The sequence below is a fragment of the Oncorhynchus keta genome, chromosome 9, assembly GCF_023373465.1.
Source record: "Oncorhynchus keta strain PuntledgeMale-10-30-2019 chromosome 9, Oket_V2, whole genome shotgun sequence".
Lineage (NCBI taxonomy): Eukaryota > Metazoa > Chordata > Actinopteri > Salmoniformes > Salmonidae > Oncorhynchus > Oncorhynchus keta.
The window spans coordinates 36,793,524-36,821,258 of record NC_068429.1 but is presented as its reverse complement, the minus strand read 5'-3'; the positions used below and the strand labels follow the sequence as shown (position 1 = coordinate 36,821,258).

The window sequence follows — 27,735 nt, the reverse complement described above, 5'->3', positions numbered from 1 at the left end:
GGTGGCGCGGGGTCTCCTCACCCACACAAAATTACAATCATATATATATGTAGGGAAAAAAATGCTTTGCAAGGGCAGGCTGTAATGCCACATGATATACACTAGTAATGTTGATATGTTTCAGACAACATGGTTAGCAATAGAGCACAGACACTACAGCTTTACTCATTTATCTCATAGGAATAATAATTGTTTTTTTTTTTTTGTTCAGGAACTCAGTCCGGCTTTAAACGTACTCTTGAAAGTTGTAATAGTAGAATGCACAAGGTGCAATTTCAAAATTGGGTAGTGCATCACCAGTTCTTCTTGTTATGCTAGTCAATGGCATACCTTAGAGAGATATTTATAACTTGTTAGAAATGTCCAGGTCAACTTGCCCATGTCAGCTAACGTTTTTTTTTATTTTGTTTTTTAGCCCATACATATTGTTGTAATTTTTTTGTCACTCAAATAACACATGAAAACATATTAGACATGGCAAAATGTATAGAATTGCAAGCAAATCTGCTTTAAAAACTGCAAAGTTTTCTTTGCACCCCATGACAAAATGTGTAGAATTTCAGGAAATAAGCTTTGAACCTGCAATATTCTCCACCAACAAGAGGGGTGTGAACAGTTTGTGTCATAAACAGTGCTTGTGCCCATAGAAATAGATGTGGCGTGTGAACGCTTGCGCGGCGTAGGAGACTTGTACACACTAGAGCTTAAAACATTACAATACTCATGTCTGTTCCCTTAAAAGTTACAGGATCCGTACGGTAGGTATGAAAACAACATTTGACAAGGCTATTACATTTGTGTTTGTTTATTGGACAACATGCATCCAGACATCATGTTTATAAATGTATATTTGATGTGGTGACGGGTACAGTGCAGTTACAGTGCATAGGATGAGATTACTGATGCTGAAAGAATGCCTTGGAAAGTTCAACCAAAGGCAACAACAGACAGTGCGAGGACACTTGAAGGTTCACATGAGAGGTCATTTCTATACACCATGTCCATACAGTATACAGTATATTGCGTTAGTTTTTATTTGCAAGACATTTCTTTCTGATAAGAAATGCATTTGTTTGCAAGTTATGTTTCTATCAAGAATATTCGATCCCTAAAACATGTTATTCTGAAATGATTGATATGTGCATTTCCCCCCGCGTTTGGCACAAAGTATCAGAGCTGCACTATGTTTGACTTGATGAAAATCACAGTCACATATAGAGAACAAAACTGCTTCATATGACAACACATTGAGGGATATGAAAAAACATCAGATCACTCTCAACAAACTGTACATTAACATATCTCTCCTCATTAATGCAATGTAACATCGGTCATATACAATATCATTGCTTTGCTATTTTTGTATGTATTGTCTATTACACTGGCTATTTCACATTTGCGCAAATCCATATAATGTCAAATAGTTATTTCTCATATATGAACAGATAACCAAGCAACATTTTGTCACCCTCATCAAGGTAGACTATTGCAAGCCCTGTTCTTTTTCATTATTTGATATACTATTTTCTGGTATGATACAGACTTGATTCAGCTTGTGATAAAAAGAGCAAGAGAATATATATAGCATTTCATTAAAATGATAGTTAAATTCTTCATATATGATAAGGAGACAACATAGATTTCTAAAAAAGAAATATGACAAAAGAGCAAAATGTCAAATTTAAGTACATGGCAATTAGCAGGTTACTAAATGTGTTAGAATGATGTTTCAGTAAACCTGGGAATCATACATAAGAACCCTCATTTAAAAAAAAAAAGTATATGTTTGCATTCTTGATATCTTGATCTTTGATATAAAGTATCTCTTCTTCTGTAAAGAAAATAGAACCATCTAAACAATAGCTTAATGTTGTTTTTGGTGGACCATGTCAGAAGCCAAACGAAAAATATGTTTAAATGTCCTTTGAAACTGTCTCCACATTCACAGAATAGAAATATTTACACAAAACGTTAATCTACGGTGTACTTTTTTGCAATAATTACTATCATTTGCATAATCATTTCAATAAATACATCTGACTTTGAAGTTAAACACCACAGAGGAAGTACACAAGTCATACTACGTGGTATTATTTACATGTACATGTGCTGTGTGTTTAGAAGGAGAATTGGGGTGAGCCAGCAATCGGAACAGTGACTCAAGAGATAGAGATTGGCAGATGCATCTCAGGTTTGCTGATGATAACTATTATTATCTGTGTCTACAAAATTCCACAAATGATATCTCTAAATTCCCCAAATGATATCTCCACATCTCTAAATTCCCCAAATGATATCTCCACATCTCTAAATTCCTTCTCTACAAAATTCCACAAATGATATCTCTAAATTCCCCAAATGATATCTCCACATCTCTAAATTCCCCAAATGATATCTCCACATCTCTAAATTCCTTCTCTACAACAGGTAGGATACTTTCTTTAGAAACTGCCGTTGGTACTGCAGAGTTATGTTGTGTATGTACTGTGCATGTTCTTTATGTGCTGTTGAATACAAATGTATGCAGGGAAAAAAATGCCGTTGGCTACGTGCTTTGCAAGGGCAGGCTGTAATGCCACATGATATACACTAGTAATGTTGATATGTTTCAGACAACATGGTTAGCAATAGAGCACAGACACTACAGCTTTACTCATTTATCTCATAGGAAATAGAAGGCTAATAAATTACCTTGTGAATGGTATAGGGCAACATTATGTTGAGTTGAATCAAAGAGATTGTATAATTGCTTAGTATTTGTTCTTTCTTTTTGTGTATGATACAGTGTGTTTGGTGGTAACCTTCAGGACATCTGAAACTAATGGTGAAGGGTAAACAAGACATTTTGTTCCTCAGGTTCCTGGCCTATAACCATTAGTCCAGTTGACAGTTTTGGTATCAGGGTGTTCAGTCTGTGTTTTGGCTCTAAATGGATCTCAGGACAGAATGGTCAGTAAATATATGTCTCTGGTTCCTATCTATCAGTTCAATTTGTCTATGCTTAGTCACTGGGTTGAGTGTGAAAGGATAACAAAGGAAACAACCCTTCTGGTAGTGGAGGACGGGGCGTTCTACTTCATACCTCTACGAAGCATCTGGTTAGCTGCAATAAGCATTACGCTGATGATAAATGCAAAGGCGAAGGCACAAATCAGGCTCTTCCGCACACATGTGTGCTTCTGTTGTGTTGGGCTGGCTGTGAAGATAGAGAGAAGGTCAGAGAGAGTTATATACTGTATATGTAGATAGAGAGAACGTCAGAGCGAGAAAACGCCAGATCTGTATATGTACAGTGTAAGTCAGAAGTTTACATACACCTTAGCCAAATACATTTAAACACCTTTTTTTTAATATACAAATGCTGAAATGTAATCCTAGTAAAAATGCCCTGTCTTAGGTCAGTTAGGATCACCACTTTATTTTAAGAATGTGAAATCTCAGAATAATAGTAGAGAATGATTAATTTCAGCTTTTATTTATTTCATCACATTATCAGTGGGTCTGAAGTTTACATACACTCAATTAGTATTTGGTAGCATTGCCTTTACATGGTTTAACTTGGGTCAAACGATTCGGGTAGCCTTCTACAAGCTTCCCACAATAAGTCGGGTGAATTTTGGCCCATTCCTCCTGACAGAGTGTCACGTTCTGACCTTAGTTCCTTTGTTTTGTCTTTGTTTTAGTATGGTCAGGGCGTGAGTTGGGGTGGGCAGTCTGTTTGTTTTTCTATGTTGGTTTTTGAGTTTGGCCTGTTATGGTTCTCAGAGGCAGGTGTCGTTAGTTGTCTCTGATTGAGAATCATACTTAGATAGCCTTTTTCCACCTGGGTTTTGTGGGTGTTTGTTTTCAGTCTTTGTGTGTTTCTGCACCAGACTGAACTGTTTCGGTTGTTTCTTTGTTGTTTTGTTATTCAGTTTTGGATTATTATTAAAAATCATGAACACTTACCACGCTGCACCTTGGTCCTCACCTTCTTCCACGACGACAGCCGTTACAGAAACACCCACCACCAAAGGACCAAGCAGCGTGGTACAGGCAGCAGCAGCAGGAGCAGCGCTATAAGGAGGAATGGACATGGGAGGACATTCTGGGAGGCACGGGTTGCTATACATGGGAGGAGATCCTGGCTGGAAGGGATCGCCTCCCATGGGAACAGATGGAGGCAGCCAGGAGAGCGGAGGCAGTAGGTAAAGGGAGCCAGCACTTTGAGGGAACACGGCTGGAAAGGAAGCCCGAGAGGCAGCTGACAATCGTTGTCCCTGATTGAGAACCATATTTATGTAGCCTGTTTTCTATTGTGTTTCGTGTGTGATTGATTGTTTTCTGTTTTCTGTTGTGTGTCTGCACCAGCCAGAACTGTTTTCGGTCGTTTCTCTTTGTTATTTTGTTATTTCCGTGAAGCATGGGGGCGGCAACATCATGTTGTGGGTGTGCTTTGCTGCAAGAGGGTCTGGTGCCCTTCACAAAATAGATGGCATCATGATGAGGAAGGAAATTATGTGGATATATTGAAGCAACATCTCAAAGACATCAGTCAGGAAGTTAAAGCTTGGGCGCAAATGGATCTTCCAAATGGACAATGACCCCAAGCATACTTCCAAAGTTGTGGCAAAATGGCTTAAGGACAACAAAGGCAAGGTATTGGAGTTGCCATCACAAAGCCCTGACCTCAATCCTATTGAAAATGTGTGGGCAGAACTGAAAAAGCATGTGCGAGCAAGGAGGCCTACAAACCTGACTCAGTTACACCAGCTCTGTCAGGAGGAATGGGCCAAAATTCACACAACTTATTGTGGAAGGCTAATTGAAATGTTTGACCCAAGTTAAACAATGTAAAGGCAATGCTACCAAATACTAATTGAGTGTATGTAGAAACTTCTGACCCACTGGGAATGTGATGAAAGAAATAAAAGCTGAAATAAATAATTCTCTCTGCTATTATTCTGACATTTCACATTCTTAAAATAAAGTGGTAAACCTAACTGACCTAAGACAGAGAATTTCTACTAGGATTAAATGTCAGGAATTGTGAAAAACTGAGTTTAAATGTATTTGGCTAAGGTGTATGTAAACTTCTGACTTCAACTGTAAGAGCAGCACAGCATTTGTTTATGGAAGTTTGTCCTGTCGTTATCATAGACTAAAAGATCAACACTAGCCCTGATTGTTTGGTCAACTGTAAGCCGATCAAAACACAACGAAGGGACAACCTACACCGGTCACACTTATTGATAGTGGTTGAAACCTCTTACTGTCAATGTCCACTTGGCACGCTTGACTGTCCAGGTGGCTCTCTTCGGTCATGATGATGTTCTCAATGTCTTTCATGGTGAGGTGGTCACAGAAGGTGTCATACAGTAGCCTCTTCAGCTCATCCACTGTCAGCTTCGACATGTCACACTGGGGGACACAGTACCAGACACAAACACTTGAGCACAGGTATCTGTCTGCATATCAATGTTTGAGCAAGGTTACACAGAGGAGCATTTCTATGTAAGACAACTAGAGGTGGTGCAAAGGTTTCTATCCCATCCCATCACCGACACAGTTGTGGTGAATACATTTCCATTAATGGATTATGTTATATCAAATTTCACACATTTCATTTGGAAAAACATACATTTTGATTAGCCTGGAGCTTTTTTAGATATGAATTCTTTGTACTGCTATAACGTTTAAAATCATGAACAGCCTCCTGACTATTATGACATCCAATGTAATGATCCATTCATCACAGTGATGAAGAATTTAAACGATAAAGCAACTAATAAAGTGTTTGTTTTAATTGTTTGAACATGGCTCTGGAATAGACTCTCTCTCTCATGAATAAATTGAATAGAAATTTGAATCTCCGGGGAACGCTTGCAACGGCAATTAGGAATATAATACGTGATGTCATAACCACAGTGGAATTGCCCTCTCTTTAATGATTATTTAGCTCCTATCATGTCTTTATGGTAATTTTAATTAGACTGACTGTGGTTTATAATCACAAAAGCTTTGAAAGCCCTCAGGAAAATCATCTCACTCCAATGAGGAAATATTAAGCCATAATTAGCTCTGATAAAGAAAGAGGAGAAGGAGGTAGATGAGTGGGGTGATAGCAGATACCTTCCAAAATACTGAGTCAAAGTCCGCCCCATGGAACTTATCAGGCATCCCAGCAGCAATAAGTTTAGGTCCAAGCAGTGCAACAAATTCCTCGAAGTCAACCTGGCCATCACCTGCAGGGATAGGAGTGTGGATATTTAGTCAATATGTCGGTCAGTCAGACACTTTTACACATGTAATGGAGCAAAGGCCTTATCTTGAATGATCTCAGTGAACAGCATTTAAAATTGTGTGTGTTTGTGATTCACCATCCATGTCCAGCCTTTGGATAATAATCTCCAGCTCCACCTCATTGGGCATGTATCCCAGTGACCGCATAGCCACCCCCAACTCCTGCTTTGAGATGTATCCGTTTCCATCTCGGTCAAACACCTTGAAGGCCTCACGGATCTCTGTGGAGTAATGAAGGAACAAAACTCAGATAGGAGGGTTGAGACTAGTCTGATGTACTAATGGGAAGTTCAGATTTCCCCACCACACAACATAGCTGTTCTGACCTTTCAAACTACCCACAGATAACTGTTAATAAGGCTCAGACTTAGAGTAAGGTGGCTTTAGGTTCATATCTTATTGCTGCTAGTTGGCTGATATTTGTATTGCTCAGCTGAATTTGTAGAGCTTTAAATCTCTGAGTGTGTATTTGCATCAAACAGCAGAGAGACAGGAAGTTTTGCATATTTGATGCCAACTGTACCTTTTTCACTTCAAACAGAATACTTTAGCACATGATGAGAGGCTACAAGCCTATTAGCAGTAGCTTGGGGGTTTGGAATAGTTTCCATACCAGATCTTAGAGAAAATACACAAAATCCTCATCAAAATGGTAAAGGGCTTGATAAGTTTGTTTAGATCAGGTGTGAAATATCCTTGACCTGGAGTTTACCTAGATACAGTACATCACTATTGAGAAATGTGTGCATAAGAAGATCCACAAATAAAGGCTGAGCCAATAACACAATAGAAAAATCTATGTACAGTGTGTGCAAATGTAGAAGAGTAGGGAGGTAGGCAATAAATAGACCATGGAGGCAAAATAATTACAATTTAGCTGTAAGGGGTGCGTAACTGGTGGCAGGGAAGTCAGACACAGGAGAGCAGAACTAGGTAATAGCTGGAGCAGTTTAATTCCAAAACCAACGGCATCAAGAAAATAACATGGGTACCCAACGTGCACCAGTCAACATGTGCACAAGCACTTACAACAAACAATACCACACAAAGACATGGGGGGAACGGAGGGTTAAATACACAACTCGTAATGAGGGAATGAAAACCAGGTGTTTGGGAAAACAAGACAAAACAAATGGAAAATGAAAAATGGATCGGCAATGGCTAGAAGACCGGTGACGTTGACCGCCGAACACCGCCCGAACGAGGAGAGGAAACAACTTCGGCAGAAGTTGTGACATTAGCATTAACACTGGAGTGATAGATGTGCAGATGATGATATGCAAGTAGAGATACTGGGGTGCAAAAGAGCAAGAGGGTAAGTAATAATATGTGGATGAGGTAGTTGGGTGTGCTATTTACAGATTGGCTGTATACAGGTGCAGTGATCGCTATGCTGCTCTGACAGCTGATGCTTAAAGTTAGAAAAGTTTTGAGAATGACACAAATATTAATTTCCACAAGGTTTGCTGCTTCAGTGTCTTTAGATATTTTTCACAAGTGTCAAAGGCTTTTACTGACAATTACATGAAGTTGATGCAAAGGGTCAATATTTGCAGTGTTGACCCTTCTTTTGCAACACCTCTGCAATCTGCCCTGGCATACTGTCAATTAACTTCTGGGCCACATCCTGACTGATGGCAGCCCATTCTTGCAAAGTCAATGCTTGGAGTTTGTCAGAATTTGTGGGTTTTTGTTTGTCCACCCGCCCCTTGAGGATTGACCACAAGTTCTCAATGGGGTTAAGGTCTGGGGAGTTTCCTGGCCATGGACCCAAAATATCGATGTTTTGTTCCCCGAGCCACTTAGTTATCACTTTTGCCTTATGGCAAAGTTCTCCATCATGCTGGAAAAGGCATTGTTCGTCACCAAACTGTTCCTGGTTGGGAGAAGTTGCTCTCGGAGGATGTGTTGGTACCATTCTTTATTCATGGCTGTGTTCTTAGGCAAAATTGTGAGTGAGCCCACTCCCTTGGCTGAGAAGCAACCCCACACATGAATGGTCTCAGGATGCTTTACTGTTGGTATGATACAGGACTGATGGTAGCGCTCACCTTGTCTTCTCCGGACAAGCTTTTTTTCCGGATGCCCCAAACAATCGGAAAGGGGATTCATCAGAGAAAATGACTTTACCCCAGTCCTCAGCAGTCCAATCCCTGTACCTTTTGCAGAATATCAGTCTGTCCCTGATGTTTTTCCTGGAGAGAAGTGGCTTCTTTGCTGCCCTTCTTGACACCAGGCCATCCTCCAAAAGTCTTCACCTCACTGTGCATGCAGATGCACTCACACCTGCCTGCTGCCATTCCTGAGCAAGCTCTGTACTGGTGGTGCCCCGATCCTGCAGCTGAATCAACTTTAGGAGACGGTCCTGGCGCTTGCTGGACTTTCTTGGGCGCCCTGAAGCCTTCTTCACAACTCTCCTTGAAGTTCTTGATGATCAAATAAATGGTTGGTTTAGGTGCAATCTTACTGGCAGCAATATCCTTGCCTTGCCTTTTTGTGCAAAGCAATGCTGATGGTGCGTATTTCCTTGCAGGTAACCATGATTGACAGAGGAAGAACAATGATTCCAAGCACCACCCTCCTTTGAAGCTTCCAGTCTGTTATTCAAACTCAATCAGCATGACAGAGTGATCTCCAGCCTTATCCTCGTCAACACTACTAACGAGAGAATCACTGATATTATGTCAACTGGTCCTTTTGTGGCAGGGCTGAAATGCAGTGGAATTTTTTGTTGTTGTTCATTTGCAGGGCAAAGAAGGACTTTGTAATGAATTGCAATTCATCTGATCACTCTTCATAACATTCTGGAGTATATGCCATCACACAAACTGAGGCAGCAGACTTTGTGAAAATTAATATTTGTGTCATTCTCAAAACATTTGGCCACGACTGTACATCCAGTTTGCTGAGTAGAGTGTTGGAGGTTATTTTGTAAATGACATCGCCGAAGTCAAGTATGGGTAGGATAGTCAGTTTTATGAGGGTATGTTTGGCATTATGAATGAAGGAGGCTTTGTTGTGAAATAGGAAGCAGATTCCAGATTTAATTTTGGATTGGAGATGCTTGATGGGACTCTGGAAGAAACGTTTACAGTCTAACCAGACACCTAGGTATTTGTAGTTGTCCACATACTGTATTCTAGGTCAGAACCGTCCAGAGAAGTGATGCTAGTCGGGCAGGAGGGTGCGGGCAGCATTCGGTTGAAGAGCAATGCACATCGTTTTACTAGCATTTCAAAGCAGTTGGAGGCCACGGAAGGAATGTTGTATGGCATTGAAGCTCGTTTGGAGGTTTGTTAGCACAGTGTACAAAGAAGGGCCAGATGTATTTACATTTACATTACATTTAAGTCATTTAGCAGACGCTCTTATCCAGAGCGACTTACAAATTGGTGCATTCACCTTATGACATCCAGTGGAACAGCCACTTTACAATAGTGCATCTAAATCTTTTAAGGGGGGTGAGGGGGGGTGAGAAGGATTACTTTATCCTATCCTAGGTATTCCTTAAAGAGATGGGGTTTCAGGTGTCTCCGGAAGGTGGTGATTGACTCCGCTGTCCTGGCGTCGTGGGGGAGTTTGTTCCACCATTGGGGGGCCAGAGCAGCGAACAGTTTTGACTGGGCTGAGCGGGAACTGTACTTCCTCAGTGGTAGGGCATGTATACAGAATGGTGTCGTCTGCGTAGAGGTGGATCAGAGAATCTCCAGCAGCAAGAGCAACATCGTTGATATATACAGAGAAAAGAATCGTCCCGAGAATTTAACCCCCATAGAGACTGCCAGAGGTCCGGAAAACATGCCCTCCGATTTGACACACTGAACTCTATCTGAGAAATAGTTGGTGAACCAGGCGAGGCAATTATGCATACATCAAATCAAATCAAATGTATTTATAAAGCCCTTCTTACATCAGCTGATATCTCAAAGTACTGTACAGAAACCCAGCCTAAAACCCCAAACAGCAAGCAATGCAGGTATAGAAGTATGGTGTAGAAGGTGTAGAAGCATACATTCATATCAGATTTCAGCACACCAAACTTCAACAATACTGTGCTCAAATGAGGTATACAAATTAAATCAAAACGCTATACTAAATCTGTACACAATCCATGCAAATTGTACATAGGCTGTTTTCCCTCAACTTGTGCCAATTTAAATCCACATTTGTTGGCAAATAAGCCTTCTAATCCAAAATAGGTTTTAAATATTGCAGTTACTTAATTTAACAAGACTCAACGGGTTTGAAAACGACTAACTGCAAAGTGGAGCATGTGTTTCGGGGAACTGGATTCTATATTCCCCTGCTGAATGCATAATAATGTTTACTGTGAAACAATGAGCAACTGAGTGGCCATAGGCCATTTATATTTAGTGAGCTGAGACAAAGTCCGAAGGATTTGGCTTGTGGGATCAATCATCAAATACCTCCACAGCATCCACTATAAAACATGCATGGGGTCTGATTTACAATATAGTGAAGTAATTAGACACCACAAACTCAGTTCCATTTGACAGGAGAATGGTAATAGTAATAGTAATAGCATGCAAACAAATTAGTCGAGACTCCCATTACTTTAGTTGTGATGAATACTTTGAGCACTTGCATTCATGTGTTAACCTTCTGTTAAATGTTTGCAATTGATAAAAGGCATATCGGAACCTATTTTGTGTACTGAGGACTGAAAAGAAATGTGTCTGTGTGTCCCTAACCATAGGCAGAGCGCCAACTATTCTGCGGACAGGGTCAGACTGAACTTACTGCTCTGGGACACAACAGCAGGATCAAGACAAATCACACGTTACAATTACAGTGAGTGCTTTTATAGCAAACTGTTATGCTTCCCAGAAAGCACATCAAAGGAAAACTATGATTAATGATTTTTATAATAGTCAAATCAATGAGTAAGTTGTTTTGATAGCTATTGTTCAGTTATCACATCCTATGTATGATGGAGATTAATATGCCATTGCCAAGGTTATCTTTTTCCGTACACTCTTAGAAAGAAAGGTACTATCTACAACCTAAAATGGTTCTTTGACTGTCCCCATAGGAGAACCCTTTGAAGAACACTTTTTGGTTCCAGTTGTAACCGGTGTGAAATGGCTAGCTAGTTAGTGGGGTGCGCGCTAATAGTGTTTCAATTGGTTACGTCACTCGCTCTGAGGCCTTTAAGTAGTTGTTTCCCTTGCTCTCCAAGGGCCGTGGATTTTGTGGAGCAATAGGTAACAATCCTTTGAGGGTGTCAGTTGTTGATGTATGCAGAGGGTTGCTGGTTTGAATCAAGGTAGTGGTGAGGAGAGAGATGGAAGCAAACTGTTACGCAGGTAGAGCCCTTTTGGGTCTGGGTAGATGTCTTTTGGGTCTGGGTAGAAGTCTTTTGGGTCTGGGTAGAAGTCTTTTGGGTCTGGGTAGAAGTCTTTGGGGTCTGGGTAGAAGTCTTTGGGGTCTGGGTAGAAGTCTTTTGGGTCTGGGTAGAAGTCTTTGGGGTCTGGGTAGAAGTCTTTGGGGTCTGGGTAGAAGTCTTTGGGGTCTGGGTAGAAGTCTTTGGGGTCTGGGTAGAAGTCTTTGGGGTCTGGGTAGATGTCTTTTGGGTCTGGGTAGAAGTCTTTGGGGTCTGGGTAGAAGTCTTTGGGGTCTGGGTAGAAGTCTTTGGGGTCTGGGTAGAAGTATTTTGGGTTCCATGTAAACCCCCTTCACAGAGAATTCTTCATGAAACCCTAAATAGTTCTACCTGGAACCAAAAAGGGTTCTACCTGGAACCAAAAACAGTTCAACCTGAGCCTGAACCCTTTTTGGTTCCAGGTAGAACTCCTTTGGGTTCGATGTAAAACCCTTTCCACAGAGAATTCTACATGAAACCCCAAAAAGTTCTACCTGGAACTAAAAACAGTTCCACCTGGAACCAAAAAGGGTTATTCTATGGGGACAGCCGAGTGTACCAAGTAGTTTTATGGATTTCTCTACTCTTGGCTGTATAAGGAAGGTTGATACAAATACCAGGGCCTCATTGTAATAAACAGTTTGTGATAATAATGAGGTTTTCACCACATACAATGATAGAGATAGGCGGTTAAAACAATAAAAGGAGTGGCTCAATAGCTTGCGTTGACAGTCCTTTGCCAATAAAATCATTGTTTAGTGTGTTCTCTTGGAAGCAGACAGCTAGGCTGATGTTTGTTTGTTTATTTTTCATCTCCCTCCTGTGTGGCTCTGTTTGTTGGCTCTGTTTGATCTGCTGTCAGGTTATCACCTTTGTCTTTCCTTCATCATCTCACTGAAAGAGAGATCCCCCCCCCCTCCTCCTCCTCCCTCACAAGTCTCACATAACCCTATTTGGGATTTCAAGTCTTTGCATCAGTCAGACTGACATCCCATGAGCTCTAACAGAGAGATGGGGTCACATCGCCCTGGCCATCAGACATCATTCAGCCCTGCTCAATGCCTCACAACAATAATAGCAACCAATGTCCTACTTCCACCTGACCAATGGGTGTGATTGAACAATTGTCTCATAGCTCATATAGTGCCAACTCTTGTTGTCATTTACTGTTGAGATATGATGCCATCAGAATGACAAATGCAACACCCCTTGGAGTGTTGTGGCTGTAGAGACAGTCACCAGTGACTGACTGTTATGTGGGCAGCAATACATCACTTATTTTTGTTTGTACTTCTTTACTATTTCAGCACAGCCCCACTGATATACACATATGTTCATTGACAAATACTGAATATAAAGGTATGGTTTTGGTAGCCAGTGACCTTGGCTCTTTGTCAGATATGATTAGGAATGAGTTATTAATGAGTGAGAGAGGTTGAGGGTCATAGATTCTTGACTAGGACCACCTTGGAAAATGAGTTTGTAATTTTGATTTGTCTTAGTTCTTCATTAAATGTCAAGGGTATGGCCGCCGCATCGGTCCTGTTCCAAGGAGAGTTACACTTGAACGCCTTTTAGGTTCCTTGGCATATCCTGATTTAATTTCAAACATATTTTTTTGCAAAGTTAGTTCCAAAGTTAGCTGTAGAGGTATTGAGTTAAAGTCATGGTCTGTTGCTTCAAGAACGTAAAATGACAAAGTCTAGCTTGCTGCCTGCGCCTGTCCATTTTTTTCAAAGTCATTGCACAGCTGCAGATCATTGACTGGAGTTGAAGTCTCATGTCGTCTACAATTATTAATGCTCACAGTACAAGACTGATCTTTGGCATTGCTGACATTCCTGAGCAGTGACAGCACTATGAATACACACCAAACCACATTCCAGTATTGTAGAATTAATTTACATTCTAAGTCAATTCCTCCATTTCCACCTGGAAGTCACTTAAAAAAAGATTCCAATCTAGATGTGTATTAAAACCTCCTCGATCAATCTGCTCTTTATTGAATAGAGCAGAAATAAACCATTTCTGGTGTAGCAAGCTCAGAAAGGGGATCACGCGCCGTTCCCCTTGAAAAACAAGATAACCTCTGAGCATGAGCTCTAGTCTTCCCCAGTGCCTCAGGACCATTGGTTCTCTCTCTGAGGAGGACAGTTTTTTCTGCTCATCTGTCTCACTCGGCTTGTAGCTCTTGTATGGGCGATATAGCTGTATTCTGCACTGTCCCTAATGCTTTCCCAACCGATGACTAACGACAATGAAACCAAAATGGGAAAAAAATAGCTAGACTGTGTGGAGCCAACTGACTGATAATGGTGTTTATATGGTCGTCAAATATTTAAAAGCCTCTTTGGTTGTGCATACATCTATCAAAGATTAAATTACTTTATTCACAGCCATCTCACTGTATTTGCTGAAGCTGGTGTCAGATATATTTTTTATATAGACCTCCCACTGTGCACAAGCTGGTTGAATCAACATTTTTCAACATAGTTTGTCAAGTATTGTGACGTGTAATCTACGTGAAGAATACATAGGATTTGTAAAAAGTTAATCAATTGTTGTTTTTGAGGGTGACATTTCATCATGGCAACCACATTTCAACACATACATACTTTATATAGAATATGTTTGTCACACCCTGATTTGTTTCACATGTCCTTGTGCTTGTCTCCACCCCCTCAGGTGTCGCCCATTTTCCCCATTATCCCCTGGGTACTTATACCTGTGTTCTCTGTTTGTCTGTTGCCAGTTTGTTTTGTTTCGTCAAGACTACCAGGCTTTTTACCTCTGTTCCTAATCATTGATTGTTCCTGGTTTTCCCGTTTTTTTACCTTTTCTGCCCACCCTGACACTGAGCCTGCCTGACGTTCTGTACCTTCTGCCCCACTACTCTGGATTACCGACCCCTGCCTGCCTTGACCTGTCATTTGCCTGCCCCCGTTGCTGTAATAAACATTGTTACTTCAACACAGTCTACATTTGGGTCTTACCTGAAACGTGATAATGTTGAATTATTTGTACCTTTAAAATAAGATCAGATCTTCAACTTTAAATCCACTATGAAAAAATATTTTTTTAAATAGGCTGGGTGGGCAGCACCTTCTACTGGAGAATTGATCTACAGTGCCTTGCAAAAGTATTCACCCCATTTGGCATTTTTCCTATTTTGTTGCATTTCAACCTGTAATTTAAATGTAGATTTATTTGGATTTCATGTAATGGACATACACAAAATAGTCAAAATTGGTGAAGTGACATGAAAAAAAAAACTTATTTAACTTTTTATTTTTTTTTATTGAAAAGTGGTGCGTGCATATGTATTCATCCAATTTGCTATGAAACCTACCTAAATAAGATCTGGTGCAACCAATTACCTTCAAAAGTCATATAATTAGTTAAATAAAGATATGATCTGTCACATGATCTCAGTACATACAGTGGGGCAAAAAAGTATTTAGTCAGCCACCAATTGTGCAAGTTCTCCCACTTAAAAATATGAGAGAGGCCTGTAATTGTCATCATAGGTACACTTCAACTATGACAGACATAATGAGGAAAGAAAATCCAGAAAATCACATTGTAGGGTTTTTAATGAATTTATTTGCAAATTATGGTGGAAAATAAGTATTTGGTCAATAACAAAAGTTTATCTCAATACCATGCAGATCTCCTCTACAGCAGTGATGGTTTGGGGCTGTTGCTGGACAACACAGACTTTCAACTCCCTCCAAAGATTTTCTTTGGGGTTGAGATCTGGAGACTGGCTAGACCACTCCAGGACCTTGAAATGCTTCTTACGAAGCCACTCCTTGGTTGCCCGGGCGGTGTGTTTGGGATCATTGTCATGCTGAAAGACCCAGCCACATTTCATATTCAATGCCCTTGCTGATGGAAGGAGGTTTTCACTCAAAATCTCACGATACATGGCCCCATTCATTCTTTCCTTCACACGGATCAGTCGTCCTGGTCCCTTTGCAGAAAAACAGCCCCAAAGCATGATGTTTCCACCCCCATGCTTCACAGTAGGTATGGTGTTCTTTGGATGCAACTCAGCATTCTTTGCCCTCCAAACACAACGAGTTGAGTTTTGACCAAAAAGTTATATTTTGGTTTCATCTGACCATATGACATTCTCACAATCTTCTTCTGGATCATCCAAATGCTCTCTAGCAAACTTCAGACGGGCCTGGACATGCACTGGTTTAAGCAGGGGGACACGTCTGGAACTGCAGGATTTGAGTCCCTGGTGGCGTAGTGTGTTACTGATGGTAGGCTTTGTTACTTTGGTCCCAGCTCTCTGCAGGTCATCCACTAGGTCCCCCCGTGTGGTTCTGGGATTTTTGCTCACCGTTCTTGTGATCATTTTGACCCCACGGGGTGAGATCTTGCGTGGAGCCCCAGATCGAGGGAGATTATCAGTGGTCATATATGTCTTCCATTTCCTAATAATTGCTCCCACAGTTGATTTCTTCAAACCAAGCTGCTTACATATTACAGATTCAGTCTTCCCAGCCTGGTGCAGGTCTACAATTTTGTTTCTGGTGGCCTTTGACAGCTCTTTGGTCTTGGCCATAGTGGAGTTTGGAGTGTGACTGTTTGAGGTTGTGGACAAGTGTCTTTTATACTGATAACAAGTTCAAACAGGTGCCATTAATACAGGTAACGAGTGGAGGACAGAGGAGCCTCTTAAAGAAGAAGTTACAGGTCTGTGAGAGACCGAAATCTTGCTTGTTTGTAGATGAACAAATACTTATTTTCCACCATAATTTGCAAATAAATTCATGAACAATCCTACAATGTGATTTAGTTGAAGTGTACCTATGATGAAAATTACAGGCCTCTCTCATATTTTTAAGTGGGAGAACTTGCACAATTGGGGGCTGACTAAATACTTTTTTGCACCACGGTATACACCTGTTCTGAAAGGCCCCAGAGCCTGTAACACCACTAAGCAAGGGGCACCACCAAGCAAGCAGCACCATGAAGACCAAAGAGCACTCCAAACAGGTAAGGGACAAAGTTGTGGAGAAGTACAGATCAGGGTTGGGTTATTAAAAATATCCGAAACTTTGACCATCCCACGGAGCCCCGTTATTAAAAATGTGAAAAAATATGTCACCACAACAAACCTGCCAAAAGAAGGCCGCCCACCAAAACTCACAGACCAGGCAAGGAGGGCATTAATTAGAGAGGCAACAAAGAGACCAAAGATAAAACTGAGGGAGCTGCAAAGCTCCACAGCTGAGATTGGAGTATCTGTCCATAGGACCACTTTAAGCTGTACAATCCACAGAGCTGGGCTTTACGGAAGAGTGGCCAGAAAAAAAGCCATTGCTTAAAGAAAAAAATAAGTAAACACGTTTGGTGTTCACCAAAAGGCATGTGGGAGTCTTCCCAAACATATGGAAGAAGGTACTCTGGTTAGATGAGACTAAAATGGCTTTTTTGGCCATCAAGGAAAACGCTATGTCTAGCGCAAACCCATCACTTCTCATCACCCCGAGAACATCATCCCCCAAGGTGAAGCATGGTGGTGGCAGCATCATGCTGTGTGGGTGTTTTTATCGACAGCGACTGGGAAACTGGTCAGAATTGAAGGAATGATGGATGGCACGAAATACAGGGAAATTCTTGAGGGAAAACTGTTTCAGTCTTCAAAAGATTTGAGACTGGGACAATGACCCTAAGCATATTGCTAAAACAACACTTGAGTTTTTTAAGGGGAAACATTTAAATGTCTTGGAATGGCCTAGTCAAAGCCCAGACTTCAATCCAATTGAGAATCTGTGGTGTGACTTAAAGATTGCTGTACATCAGCGGAACCCATCCAACTTCAAGGAGCTTGAGCAGTTCTGCCTTGAAGAATGGGCAAGAGTCCCTGTGGCTAGATCTGCCAAGCATATAGAGACACACCCCAAGAGACTTGCAGCTGTAATTACTGGGGGCTGAAAAGTTATGCACATTCAAGTTTTCTGTTTTTTGTCTTATTTCTTGTTTGTTTCACAATAAATAAATAAAAAATGATTCTTCAAAGTCATAGGCATGTTGTGTAAATCAAATGATACAAACCCCCCCAAAAATATGTTTTAATTCCATGTTGTAAGGCAACAAAATAGGAAAAATGCCCAGGGGGTGAATACTTTCACAAGCCACTATATCTACAGCTACCATTTAGTCTCCCATCCAGGGTTTTATCCAAGAACAGCCTTGCTTATTTGTCACTGTCTATTATCAATGTGCTATTGTGAGAATAATTGTTGAGAGATCTCCACTCCAACTAAATAGATTCACTGTTGCTATCAAAGTCATTCCAAAGGGTAGGTTAATTTCTCACTCATACAGTATATCATCAATGATGCTGTTTAGGCCTTTATAGCAATTGCAGTCATCCACAGCTATTCAGCTAAATTCAACCCAGAATTCACAAAAAAATAGACAATACAATAGGCCTAGGGTTTCAAGCTCTGGTTGATTTCAGATTAAAATAAAAGTTAAAGAATGGGATTAAGCCAGTGACTCAGATGGAACTATCCAAGCAGTAGATACATCTCCTTTAAATGTTGATATTTGGTTGAGTTATCAACCAAACATAATTCAATCCTACTTTTGTAATACAGTAAATAGCCTAAAGTTAAGGCTATCTTGCAAACTAATTTAACATTCAACCTTAAAATGAGTAACACATCCATGACCACATTTTGAGGTTACTGTAACTTAAAATGTCTTACGTAATTTTGTAAAGCGTGTGAGTAAGGGCCTTAATACAGCTTTGTGCATGTTTAAGATACCATGCATTGGTCATCACAGCTCTGAAGAGATTTTCACAATTGCTGTAATAATCTGCCCAGAATCTCGAACGGCATTGATCACTTGGACCATGTAAACTTTGAATGTAATCTCAACTGCAATCCAGGTCATTTGGTTCTGATATTAGATTAAGCACAGTGATAACAGAATCTGTTGTATAATTAAACAAAATAGCTGACATTGTTTTCCCATTTGAACTTTACTGTGCTTTTAATTTGTAATTTGTTGAAAGTGCAGTGATTGACATTTGGGTTACAACTAACCTAAAAACCAGACATTGTTTTTCCATTGGAATTTGGTTGTGCTTTTAGATGGTTGAAAACATAGTGACAACACATTGGTAATTCAACTAACTTTTGGCTGTCTTTCTGAGTGGGTGAATATAGGTTGTACTCTCATTGAATAACGTCTCAACTAAATATTACCAAATTATCAATGTTGAAATGACATGGTGTGCCCAGTGGGCTGCTCATCCATTTCATGAGACTTCTCTATCATTCAACAGGCTTTTCTTTTTATGATAATACAGCTGAACTCGCACTGTGACATTGGTTCTGCATTCAGTGAGGCTGCATCTAAGAGAGAGAGAGAGAAGAGCCCTCCTCTTCAAATAGCTTACTGTAAGCCTAGAGCGCGTCAACAAATGATCACAATCTCCATTCCATCTCTGTTATGACTAATCCCGGGTTATCTCGTCAGGTTTACAGATACTACAAGAGACTGAGCTTCTTCTGATGTGCCATGGGAATTGCAGTACAACCTGTCTGCTGAGATATAGCAGAGCTGATCTCTTCACAGTGGTGGTGAGGTAAGGTGAGGAAACCACCTCATAGTTCACAGTATTCTGGGACCCTGCAAATGAGAGGAAAAGCCTCAATGGTACTAATTTAAACTGCTGGTGAGTCCATTGGGACACTACTGCTTACCATATGTCAACATTTCGCATAGGATTCCCCATTCTAGGAATTACCCAGCTACATACAGTAAGTGATCAGGGTAACAGTGTTTGATGAGAACAGCACTATATACTACAGTGTTATAGTTTGTTCAAACAATGCTATGCCATTTTGTTCTATAGCACTTAGAACAGCTTGTAAATCTTGCTCAATATAATGCTGATGATTCTTTCTATTACAGATGGAAGATCTTAATTTGATCACTCTTTTGTTACTGAGAGTTTTCCTGCAGATGAGCTTCGTTATTTACATACATTCACTAACACATGGTTATATTAACAGTTTCACACTTTTCATGGAGCCTCATTTTGACCAGCTAATAGTTTAACCACCGATCAAGCAACATTATGGACTAAACATTCAAATCCTGTTGCTGCAGGATTATTTTGCTGTTGACAATACTGGTCAAATTAAGATCCTACACCTGTATGTATGCACTCTATTATATCCTGATTAGAGTCCACTGTGTTTCAACTGTGTGTTTGGTACTGTGTGGGAATCAGCTAATGGGGGACTAGAGGTTTGTGGGTCTCTGTCAAATGTTAACATTGTATCAAATATAATAGTAGACTAATCGATTTGCAGGTTTACAGATAGTAGAGACGGAAGCCTCCCTCTCCTTTATATGAGGTGCTTACTGCAACCTCTTCCAATTTGTAACCATGCATGAAGATAGCTTTTGCATACAAAGTGGAAAGTGATCTGAGCCCTACTCCAATGCCTGGTGTCTGGGGGATTCTCTGACATGCTGTGATCTATAAATAAGGTTTGCAGGCTCCGTCAGTTGTGCGTTGACAAACAGGAAGAGGGTGGGGAGAGACCGAGACCTGGGTCCTCATTCTAAGGAAGTCAGTGCTGTGTGGGCGAACCACCAGTCTTATCTAGCTCGGCAGACATGTTCAAGTGCCACAACTGGCAGTTAAAAACACTTTCCTGACTATGCAATAGTTGTCGAGGTACACTTGAATTAACTATGCAGCCTGATTATTTTGAGGAGTTGACTCTTGTTTGTAGGGACTAGGGATTGGGGAGAATAATAAAAAAGTGCAATTCTCTTAAATCCCTATTCCCGTTTGTTTTCACTGATGTTGAATATAGGTGCACCTCCCCACTACATATTTAAAAATGTATTTGAATTTTTAAATGCATTATTTTGGTAAATGTTTTTTTGTCATATAACAACTATAATAATTGTAATTTTGGTGAGAAAATGTAAATGTCACAATTATCATATTAACACATTGCTGTGTTATCTTCAAGGAGCACGCAGGTTTTCATATTGGAACTTGCACAGTGCAGTATTACAGTGTAATCAGTCACAGCAGCCAGCCAGCCACCCAGCCAAAAACACAAGCCAATTATTTCAGGAAAAAAGACAATTGGCTCCTGTGCAAATTTTATCAAGTCTTTCCCCTCATAATCAGCCTGTCCCTTTTCCACCCCCCTGTCTGAATTTGGACAGCTCACTGTGCCTGTTACATTGGATGATCCTCAATGAGTAAACAGCAGTCAAATGGCTTCCTCAATAAGTTAATGATTTGCTGCAGAGCTCTGCCTGCTGCACTGTCCTTTGGCTGGCACTCCACCTGCAACATATGGCATCTTGGGCATTTTTGTTTTGATCTAATTCTATGAGTTGGGCCCCGTCATGGTTGGTCTTTTGATTAGAGTCTCAGTCCCTCAACAGCTAGTTTTTTCTCCATGCCAAATAAGTTGCTCAAAGCAACGATGGAATTTTAGGGCGAGACAGCTTGGCCAGATCTGGGGCCAGGGCGACCAACTAACAGCAGAAATAGGAATTTCATTATTCTTTGTGAAAGACTCAGCCATATCTGATCTGACTGTCATCTCTATTTTACTTCTTGTTGACTTTGCTCCAAAAACACTAGCCTTTAAACAGATTTTGATTGGGATGTTACAACAACAAAATCTCCACTCTCAACTTTCCCGAAATGTATGAAAACACATTCTATTTCATGCAGGGCCTCGTTTGTGCCCGAGGCCATCCACATGGTTAATAGGAACATTAAGGAAGTCTGATGGACTATTCTAGAGATAGTTTAGCCCTACAATTAATTAAGAACTGTGAATGCCATTAACGTTAAGTTTCTTAAATTGCACTATGCACCCTGAACTGATGCCTTAATAAGGGTTTCTATTGATGTTTTACACTGTCAGTGTGTGTTTGTCCTGTTTGAAGCACCATGTCAGCCCGGAAGGAATTGCCCCTTGGGGAATAATAAAGTTGTGTTGTGTTGTATTGTATGTGGATCTCATCATTGCTAGAACCACCAAACTGCCCTTTCAGACAGGAAGAATGCTACTATATTCAGGCAGAGTGTTGTTTTTTACCCAATGCCAGACAGAGGATCTCTTAAATGATCCCTCTGCTGAGATGCAGCTGGACATCAAAGGCCAGGGAGATTGTGTTACCATGTGAACTTTAGAATCTGTCTTTTTAAAATGAAAACATCCCCTATGAATTTAACTACACAGCCCATTCTTCCTGGAGTAGTAAATGAATAATAGTCTCGAGTTGTGATATATGGTTAATCTCGTAACCCAGGACCAAATCTACTGTGGAAGACTAGGTTCTATATTACCCTAAACCCATAGGTTCTCTATGGTTTGCAACCTCTGTCAACAAAACTAACGTGAACTAGAACAATAATGCATCAATGTCAATCAATCCCTAACTAAAGGGATTTGTATTTTACTGTTGATTGTTTTAATATCTATGTATTTAGTTCACACATCTCCACCATGAGCCACTTGTTTTCAGAATTCACCATGCAGCTTTTTTCATTATCATCTGGTGCTTCCAGGTAGCATTCAATCCTCCATGTCACATTCTGCTGTCAATCATCAATGACCTTCAGAAAAGCAGCCAATGTCATGAATATATCCACTTCTTATTGGCTGCTGTGAGTCACACACATCATCATCAGCAGTCATCACAGATTGTGAGTTCCAATGCCGTACCATGCAACACATACGGACTGAAAGGCACAATGTCCTCTACTTCAGGGTCACGTCCCACTGGATTGTACTTCAACAACTGTTCTTTTCTTAAAGTGTGAAAAAGTTCATAATTGCCAAGTGTTTTTTTTCTTCCATTTGAATTGTAAGTACTTTGTTCTCTGTGATTCAGATCTGGAAAAGACAGACATACATACACAGGTTATATTCTGGAGTGTCGGCTCGTCGTTGCTACTTTATGTTCTCTCAGGAAATGCCGGTGGAATTGTTTGTTTTTTATCCTGCTACACAGTTACACTTGGTGATATCATCTGTCTCCTGATTTTTACTCTATATGTCCCTTCCCTGCAGCACCAATGCATTAATTATAAGTCATACCTTTAATTGAATTACCTCAGAAACGTTATTAGAGTAGGCAGATAGATACACTCTGTGGATGCTGGGTGGCCTCCAAAGGAAATACTGTAACTTGGAGTGGGAAATAGACAGGGGCTTCAATAAATAATGTGTTTATCTGATTAATGGAGTTAATTGAGTGATTGCTGTTGAAATATATAATATCTGTAACATACACATGCTTACTCACAGGCAGTCTGAATCAATAATGTTTTGCAAGATACGGAAGATTGATCAAATCATTAATATTGAGTGAGAGCTATTCCATGTACTGCTAGACATAACAAAGATTTGGAAGATGTGGGTCCAACAAGTTGTCTTTGAAACAGGAGTGTATAGAGTCACTATAAGTATCATTATGTGGGTGTTCTTGGCATTTGGGTCCTTTGCCTTTGCAACCATGAAGAACACATTAAAATGACAAATAGTTACACATCATTTAGAGTTGCAAAGATTTGGGAACCTTCCGGAGAATTTCCGAGAATTTTTCCATGTGAAGTTAAGCCCGGGAATTTAGCTAAAATTCATCAAAAAAGTTAGCTTATAACAGTGTACCTTTTTTGTGGGATACACGTAAGGCAATTCTAGGTCTTATGATATATTTTGGTTAATCTATCCCCAATTCAATGGAATTGCAACTCTCTGCATGTGCAGTGCACTCTTCCATTACATGTACAGCTGATTCTCAGGGGTACATGTAAGAGAGGACATTTCCCTGCAGCTAATGTGGAAGGAAAACCTTTGTACATTTGCAAATATTGTGCCAAATCATATGTGAAGAATGCAACAAAGATGCAGCATCATCTGGCCAAGTGCATAAAGTTCCCTCAGCGCTCACAACAAGCAACCTCTGACAAAGTCCCTCTACTTCTATTCGAGGTGAACATGATGAATCAGACACCTTATCGATAGCAACAGCTCATGGTCCTCCTGGAATCAGAAGTTTTTTTTTGACTCAATGGAGTAACGTAGTCAGAGAAATGCTGATGAATATCTTGCTCGAACTGTGTATGCAACTTGTTCACCGCTGATGCTCACGTGCAATGTGTATCGAAGAGATTTCTGAATGTCCTTCGCTCAGCATACACCCCTCTAACCAAACATACTTTATCTACTAATTTGCTGGATGCAGAGTTCAACAGAGTTCAAGTGAAGGTCAAGCAAATCATAGCGAAAGCAGACTGTATTTCTGTCATCGCTAATTAACTACATAATCTCCACTCAACTAGTATTCTACAAAAGCACAGACACAAGGGACAACAGACACACTGGTCTCTACATTGCACATGAGCTGAAGGCAGTCATCAATGACCTTGGACCATAGAAGCTATTTGCACTGGTGACAGACAATGCCACAAACATGAAGGCTGCTTGGTCTAAAGTGGAGGAGTCATACCCTCACATCACACCCATTGGCTGTGCTGCTCATGCATTGAATATGCTCCTTAAGGACATTATGGCACTGAAAACAATGGATACACTCTACAAGAGAGCCAATGAAATGGTTAGGTATGTGAAGGGTTGTCAAGTTATAGCAGCAATCTACCTCACCAAGCAAAGTGAGAAGAATAAGAGCACCACATTGAAGCTGCCCAGCAACACCCGTTGGGGTGGTGTTGTCATCATGTTTGACGGTCTCCTGGAGGGGAAGGAGTCTCTCCAAGAAATGGCTATATCACAGTCTGCTGATATGGACAGCCCCATCAAGAGGATCCTCCTGGATGATGTATTTTGAGAGAGAGTGGTAAGCAGCCTGAAACTCCTGGAACTTATAGCAATAGCCATTGCACTGTTTGAGGGAGACAATGCCATCCTGTCTGATGTTAAGACTCTGCTTGCAGATGTAAGAGAATACATCCCTACTGCCCTGCCCACTTCACTGTTGCTCCAAGCAGAGGAAACTGCAGTTCTGAAATACATCAAAAAGCATGAAGACTTCTGCCTGAAGCTCATACACGCCGCAGCAGACATGTTGGACCAAGTATGCTGGCAAGAACATCCTGTCTGGTGCAGAGATCAACAAGGTCTATGGTGTCATCACTACCATTTCTCACTGCCTTGGCCTGGATGAGGGCAAGGTTCTTGGCAGTCTGGTGAAGTACACTTCCAAGCAAGGGCTTTGGGATTTTTTACATTTCTATTGGAGGAATTGAATAATTTGCAATTATGTCTACTTATGATAAGGTAAAAGGTTTATGTTTCTGTCTCCATGTGATATGGTAAATATATCCAATGCAAAAAACATCGACATTTAAATGGTATTAATATTAATTTGCATATATTTCCATTAATTCCCATATATTCCTGTTAATTCCCAAGGAAAGTTTCCACCTCTGAATATTCCCCAAAATGTGCAACCCTACATGTCATACATTATTTTATTTGTTATATTGAACGGTGTGTCAATGATAAAACATCATACAAGTTCTTTATATTGCAAAACATTATGTTTATGCATTGTTTAAGGTACATAAGGCTAAGCGAATTGGCTTCTTCCAGTTGTGACATGTTTTGGGGGTTTAGATATATCTATTATTTTGAATGCTAGAAAGTGAACAAAAGTATGTAATATATTGTATAGAGCAATAAAAACAAAGAAGGCTATTAAAAGTCGTATGTCATTGGTGTTAACGCCTTAAAATTCATTCATTACAAAGATATACAAAGACCATTCAAGCAAATTTCAAACAAATATTGTCTAGCAATATTCAAGGCATACTTTCCAAGCCTGTAAGCCTTGGAATAAATCATAGTTCATCATAGCACTCATTCAGATTGGCATGCCTACAGGAAAAAAACATTTAGAAAGGGGTATTCTAAAGGGTTCTTCGGGTGTCCCCATTGAAGAACCCTTTTTTCTTCCAGGTGGAACTCTTTTGAGTTCCATGTAGGGATCCTCAAAATGGTTCTACCTGGAACCTTCAAACGGTTTCTCCGACCTATGGGGACAGCCAAAGAACTGTTTTAGGTTCTAGGTAGAACCTTTTGTTTTATAAATTGTTTTATGATTTTTATTTAACCTTTATTTGACTAGGCAAGCCAGTTAAGAAAAAAATCTTATTTACAATGACTGTCTACAACGGCAAAACCCGGACGACGCTGGGCCAACTGTGCTCGCCCTATGGGACTCACAATCAAGGCCAATTGTGATAAAGCCTGGAAACGAACCAGGGTTTGTAGCACTGAGATGCAGTGACCGCTGTGCACACATTCTCTTTGGTTTAAATTTCTTTGTAAATGGTAGAACTACATCAAAACAGACTATTAACAACAATTACAAAAACGTTGTGCTAACTGATGTCTCCCAACCATAAGTAAAAGGTATGCACGTAAGTCGCTTTGGATAAAAACGTTTGGTAAATGGCATATGTTTATACCGCAATTTTAACAGCTGGGAACATGTACGAACAAGTAAATGAGTCAACAAGACAAGTATGATAGAACATACTAGGGCAATCTGCGTGCATTTAAAGTTGTAATTGCTGCTCTTATGTGAGACCATTGTGATGTGCTAACATTTAGCCCCGTAGCTGTGGGGCGCTCTCCGGGGCGCTCTCCAGGGTGCTGAACGGTTCAGATCGAGTGACTCATTGCACCGTTAAAGCAAGGGTCATTTTCTTGACCTGGCTGTATCGATCCTCCACATGCAGAATGGATTTAGGCAAGACATGAAACAATAGATATAATAATCATGACTCACCTTCCACCTCATCCTCGGGCAGGTTAATGGGGGTCCGGTATGATAGGATATCTGGAATAGTGCAATTTCCCTTGTACATTAACCTTGTGGTTCGCACTGGCATTCGCACTGGCATTTCTGCGAGGGTAAATCTGTGTCTCGATCTTCATATAGCTCACTGTAGTTTGCTGACCGAAACTTTGCTATAGTCCACTTTGGAGAACAACATTTTGCAACCGGAAAAAAAGATCTCTGTTTAGGTTCTGTCACTTGACCGTTATTGTTTTTTGGTGTAGCCTGTGGAGAAAACAGTGTCGGATTCGAAGCTCGCGAAGTCCCGGACAAAGTGGCAGGTGTCTCTGCGTTTGTCTTCAATGCATGTAATGCCTATACATCAAGAGTGCTTGTGTAGCCTATATGTCACATCAACTTTGCATTACAATTACCGAAGGACACAAGTAGGCCTACTAGATATATTGCTGAAACTTTATTTTTGGTCGTAACTCTATCTATTTAATTGTCTCAAATAAACATAGCAAATATCTTTGTTACATCAAAACCAACTATTTTAATCCGCACATTGCAAGATATTTTATTCCGCATATATGGGAATAAAATAATGATACAAAAATATAAACTACAACGAGATATATAAAAAAAACGTGTAAACTACAAATCCAATTCGAGAGCAGTTTAAGTCTGCGCTGGCTTTGAAATGCATGTCATTTCATATTTGTTAGACTGAAGACTTCTATTTTCTGTTTGATAGGATTAACATGAACACATATATTTTTTGTTTAAATCCTACAGGTCATTGTTTTGTACAAGGTATGTATTGCCTTCCGTCTTCTCACACTTTCCTTTTCCGTTTCCTTTATCTTCACTTCTGGAGACCAGTCGATAAAACTGTAAGTAGCCTAACTAATAGCCCCGAAAAAGCTTCTACCGGAAGCCTATTGAAGAGATGTTCGTCTGTAACGTTCTAATTGAAAAGAAAACAAGACAAAAAAAAACGAAATAACATCAAAACTATGAACTAGAGTAGTCAAAATATTCAACTGTCAAGGGATTTCCTGGGCGACCCACTGCGTCTTCAGATGGATCTTTGAGGTTGATCCTCCTCGAGCCGTCTGCTCTGCACACTGCGGTCTCATTTTGTTATTCTCAGTCCTAGCTCCCCAAGCTTTTCTTTCCCCTCCAGTGATGACACCTCCTCCACCTCCCATTTCTAGATAGACTAAATTATCTAA

At 40.4% G+C, this 27,735-nt stretch overlaps 1 protein-coding gene across 1 annotated transcript; it reads right to left on the bottom strand.

The window, feature by feature from the left end:
• Positions 1-117: 117 nt before the first annotated feature.
• On the bottom strand, positions 118-27,628 carry LOC118387691 (calcium-binding protein 7-like). Its single transcript, XM_035776310.2, has 5 exons — positions 26,507-27,628; positions 6,360-6,503; positions 6,112-6,224; positions 5,253-5,400; positions 118-3,196 (listed from the first exon to the last, which is right to left on the bottom strand). Exons 1-5 carry the CDS (start codon positions 26,619-26,621, stop codon positions 3,072-3,074), a joined length of 645 nt encoding a protein of 214 aa, XP_035632203.1. The 5' UTR covers positions 26,622-27,628; the 3' UTR covers positions 118-3,071.
• Positions 27,629-27,735: the final 107 nt, after the last annotated feature.

Bases quoted from the DNA above. Each gene is read 5' to 3' on its own strand.
- LOC118387691 (XM_035776310.2), bottom strand. From the start codon at position 26,621: ATGCCAGTGCGAATGCCAGTGCGAACCACAAGGTTAATGTACAAGGGA. The intron at 5,401-6,111 runs GTATCTGCTATC...TGTGTCCCCCAG, and splicing joins TTGACTCAGTATTTTGGAAG to TGTGACATGTCGAAGCTGAC. The intron at 3,197-5,252 runs GTAAGAGGTTTC...CTATCTTCACAG, and splicing joins GTGCCAAGTGGACATTGACA to CCAGCCCAACACAACAGAAG.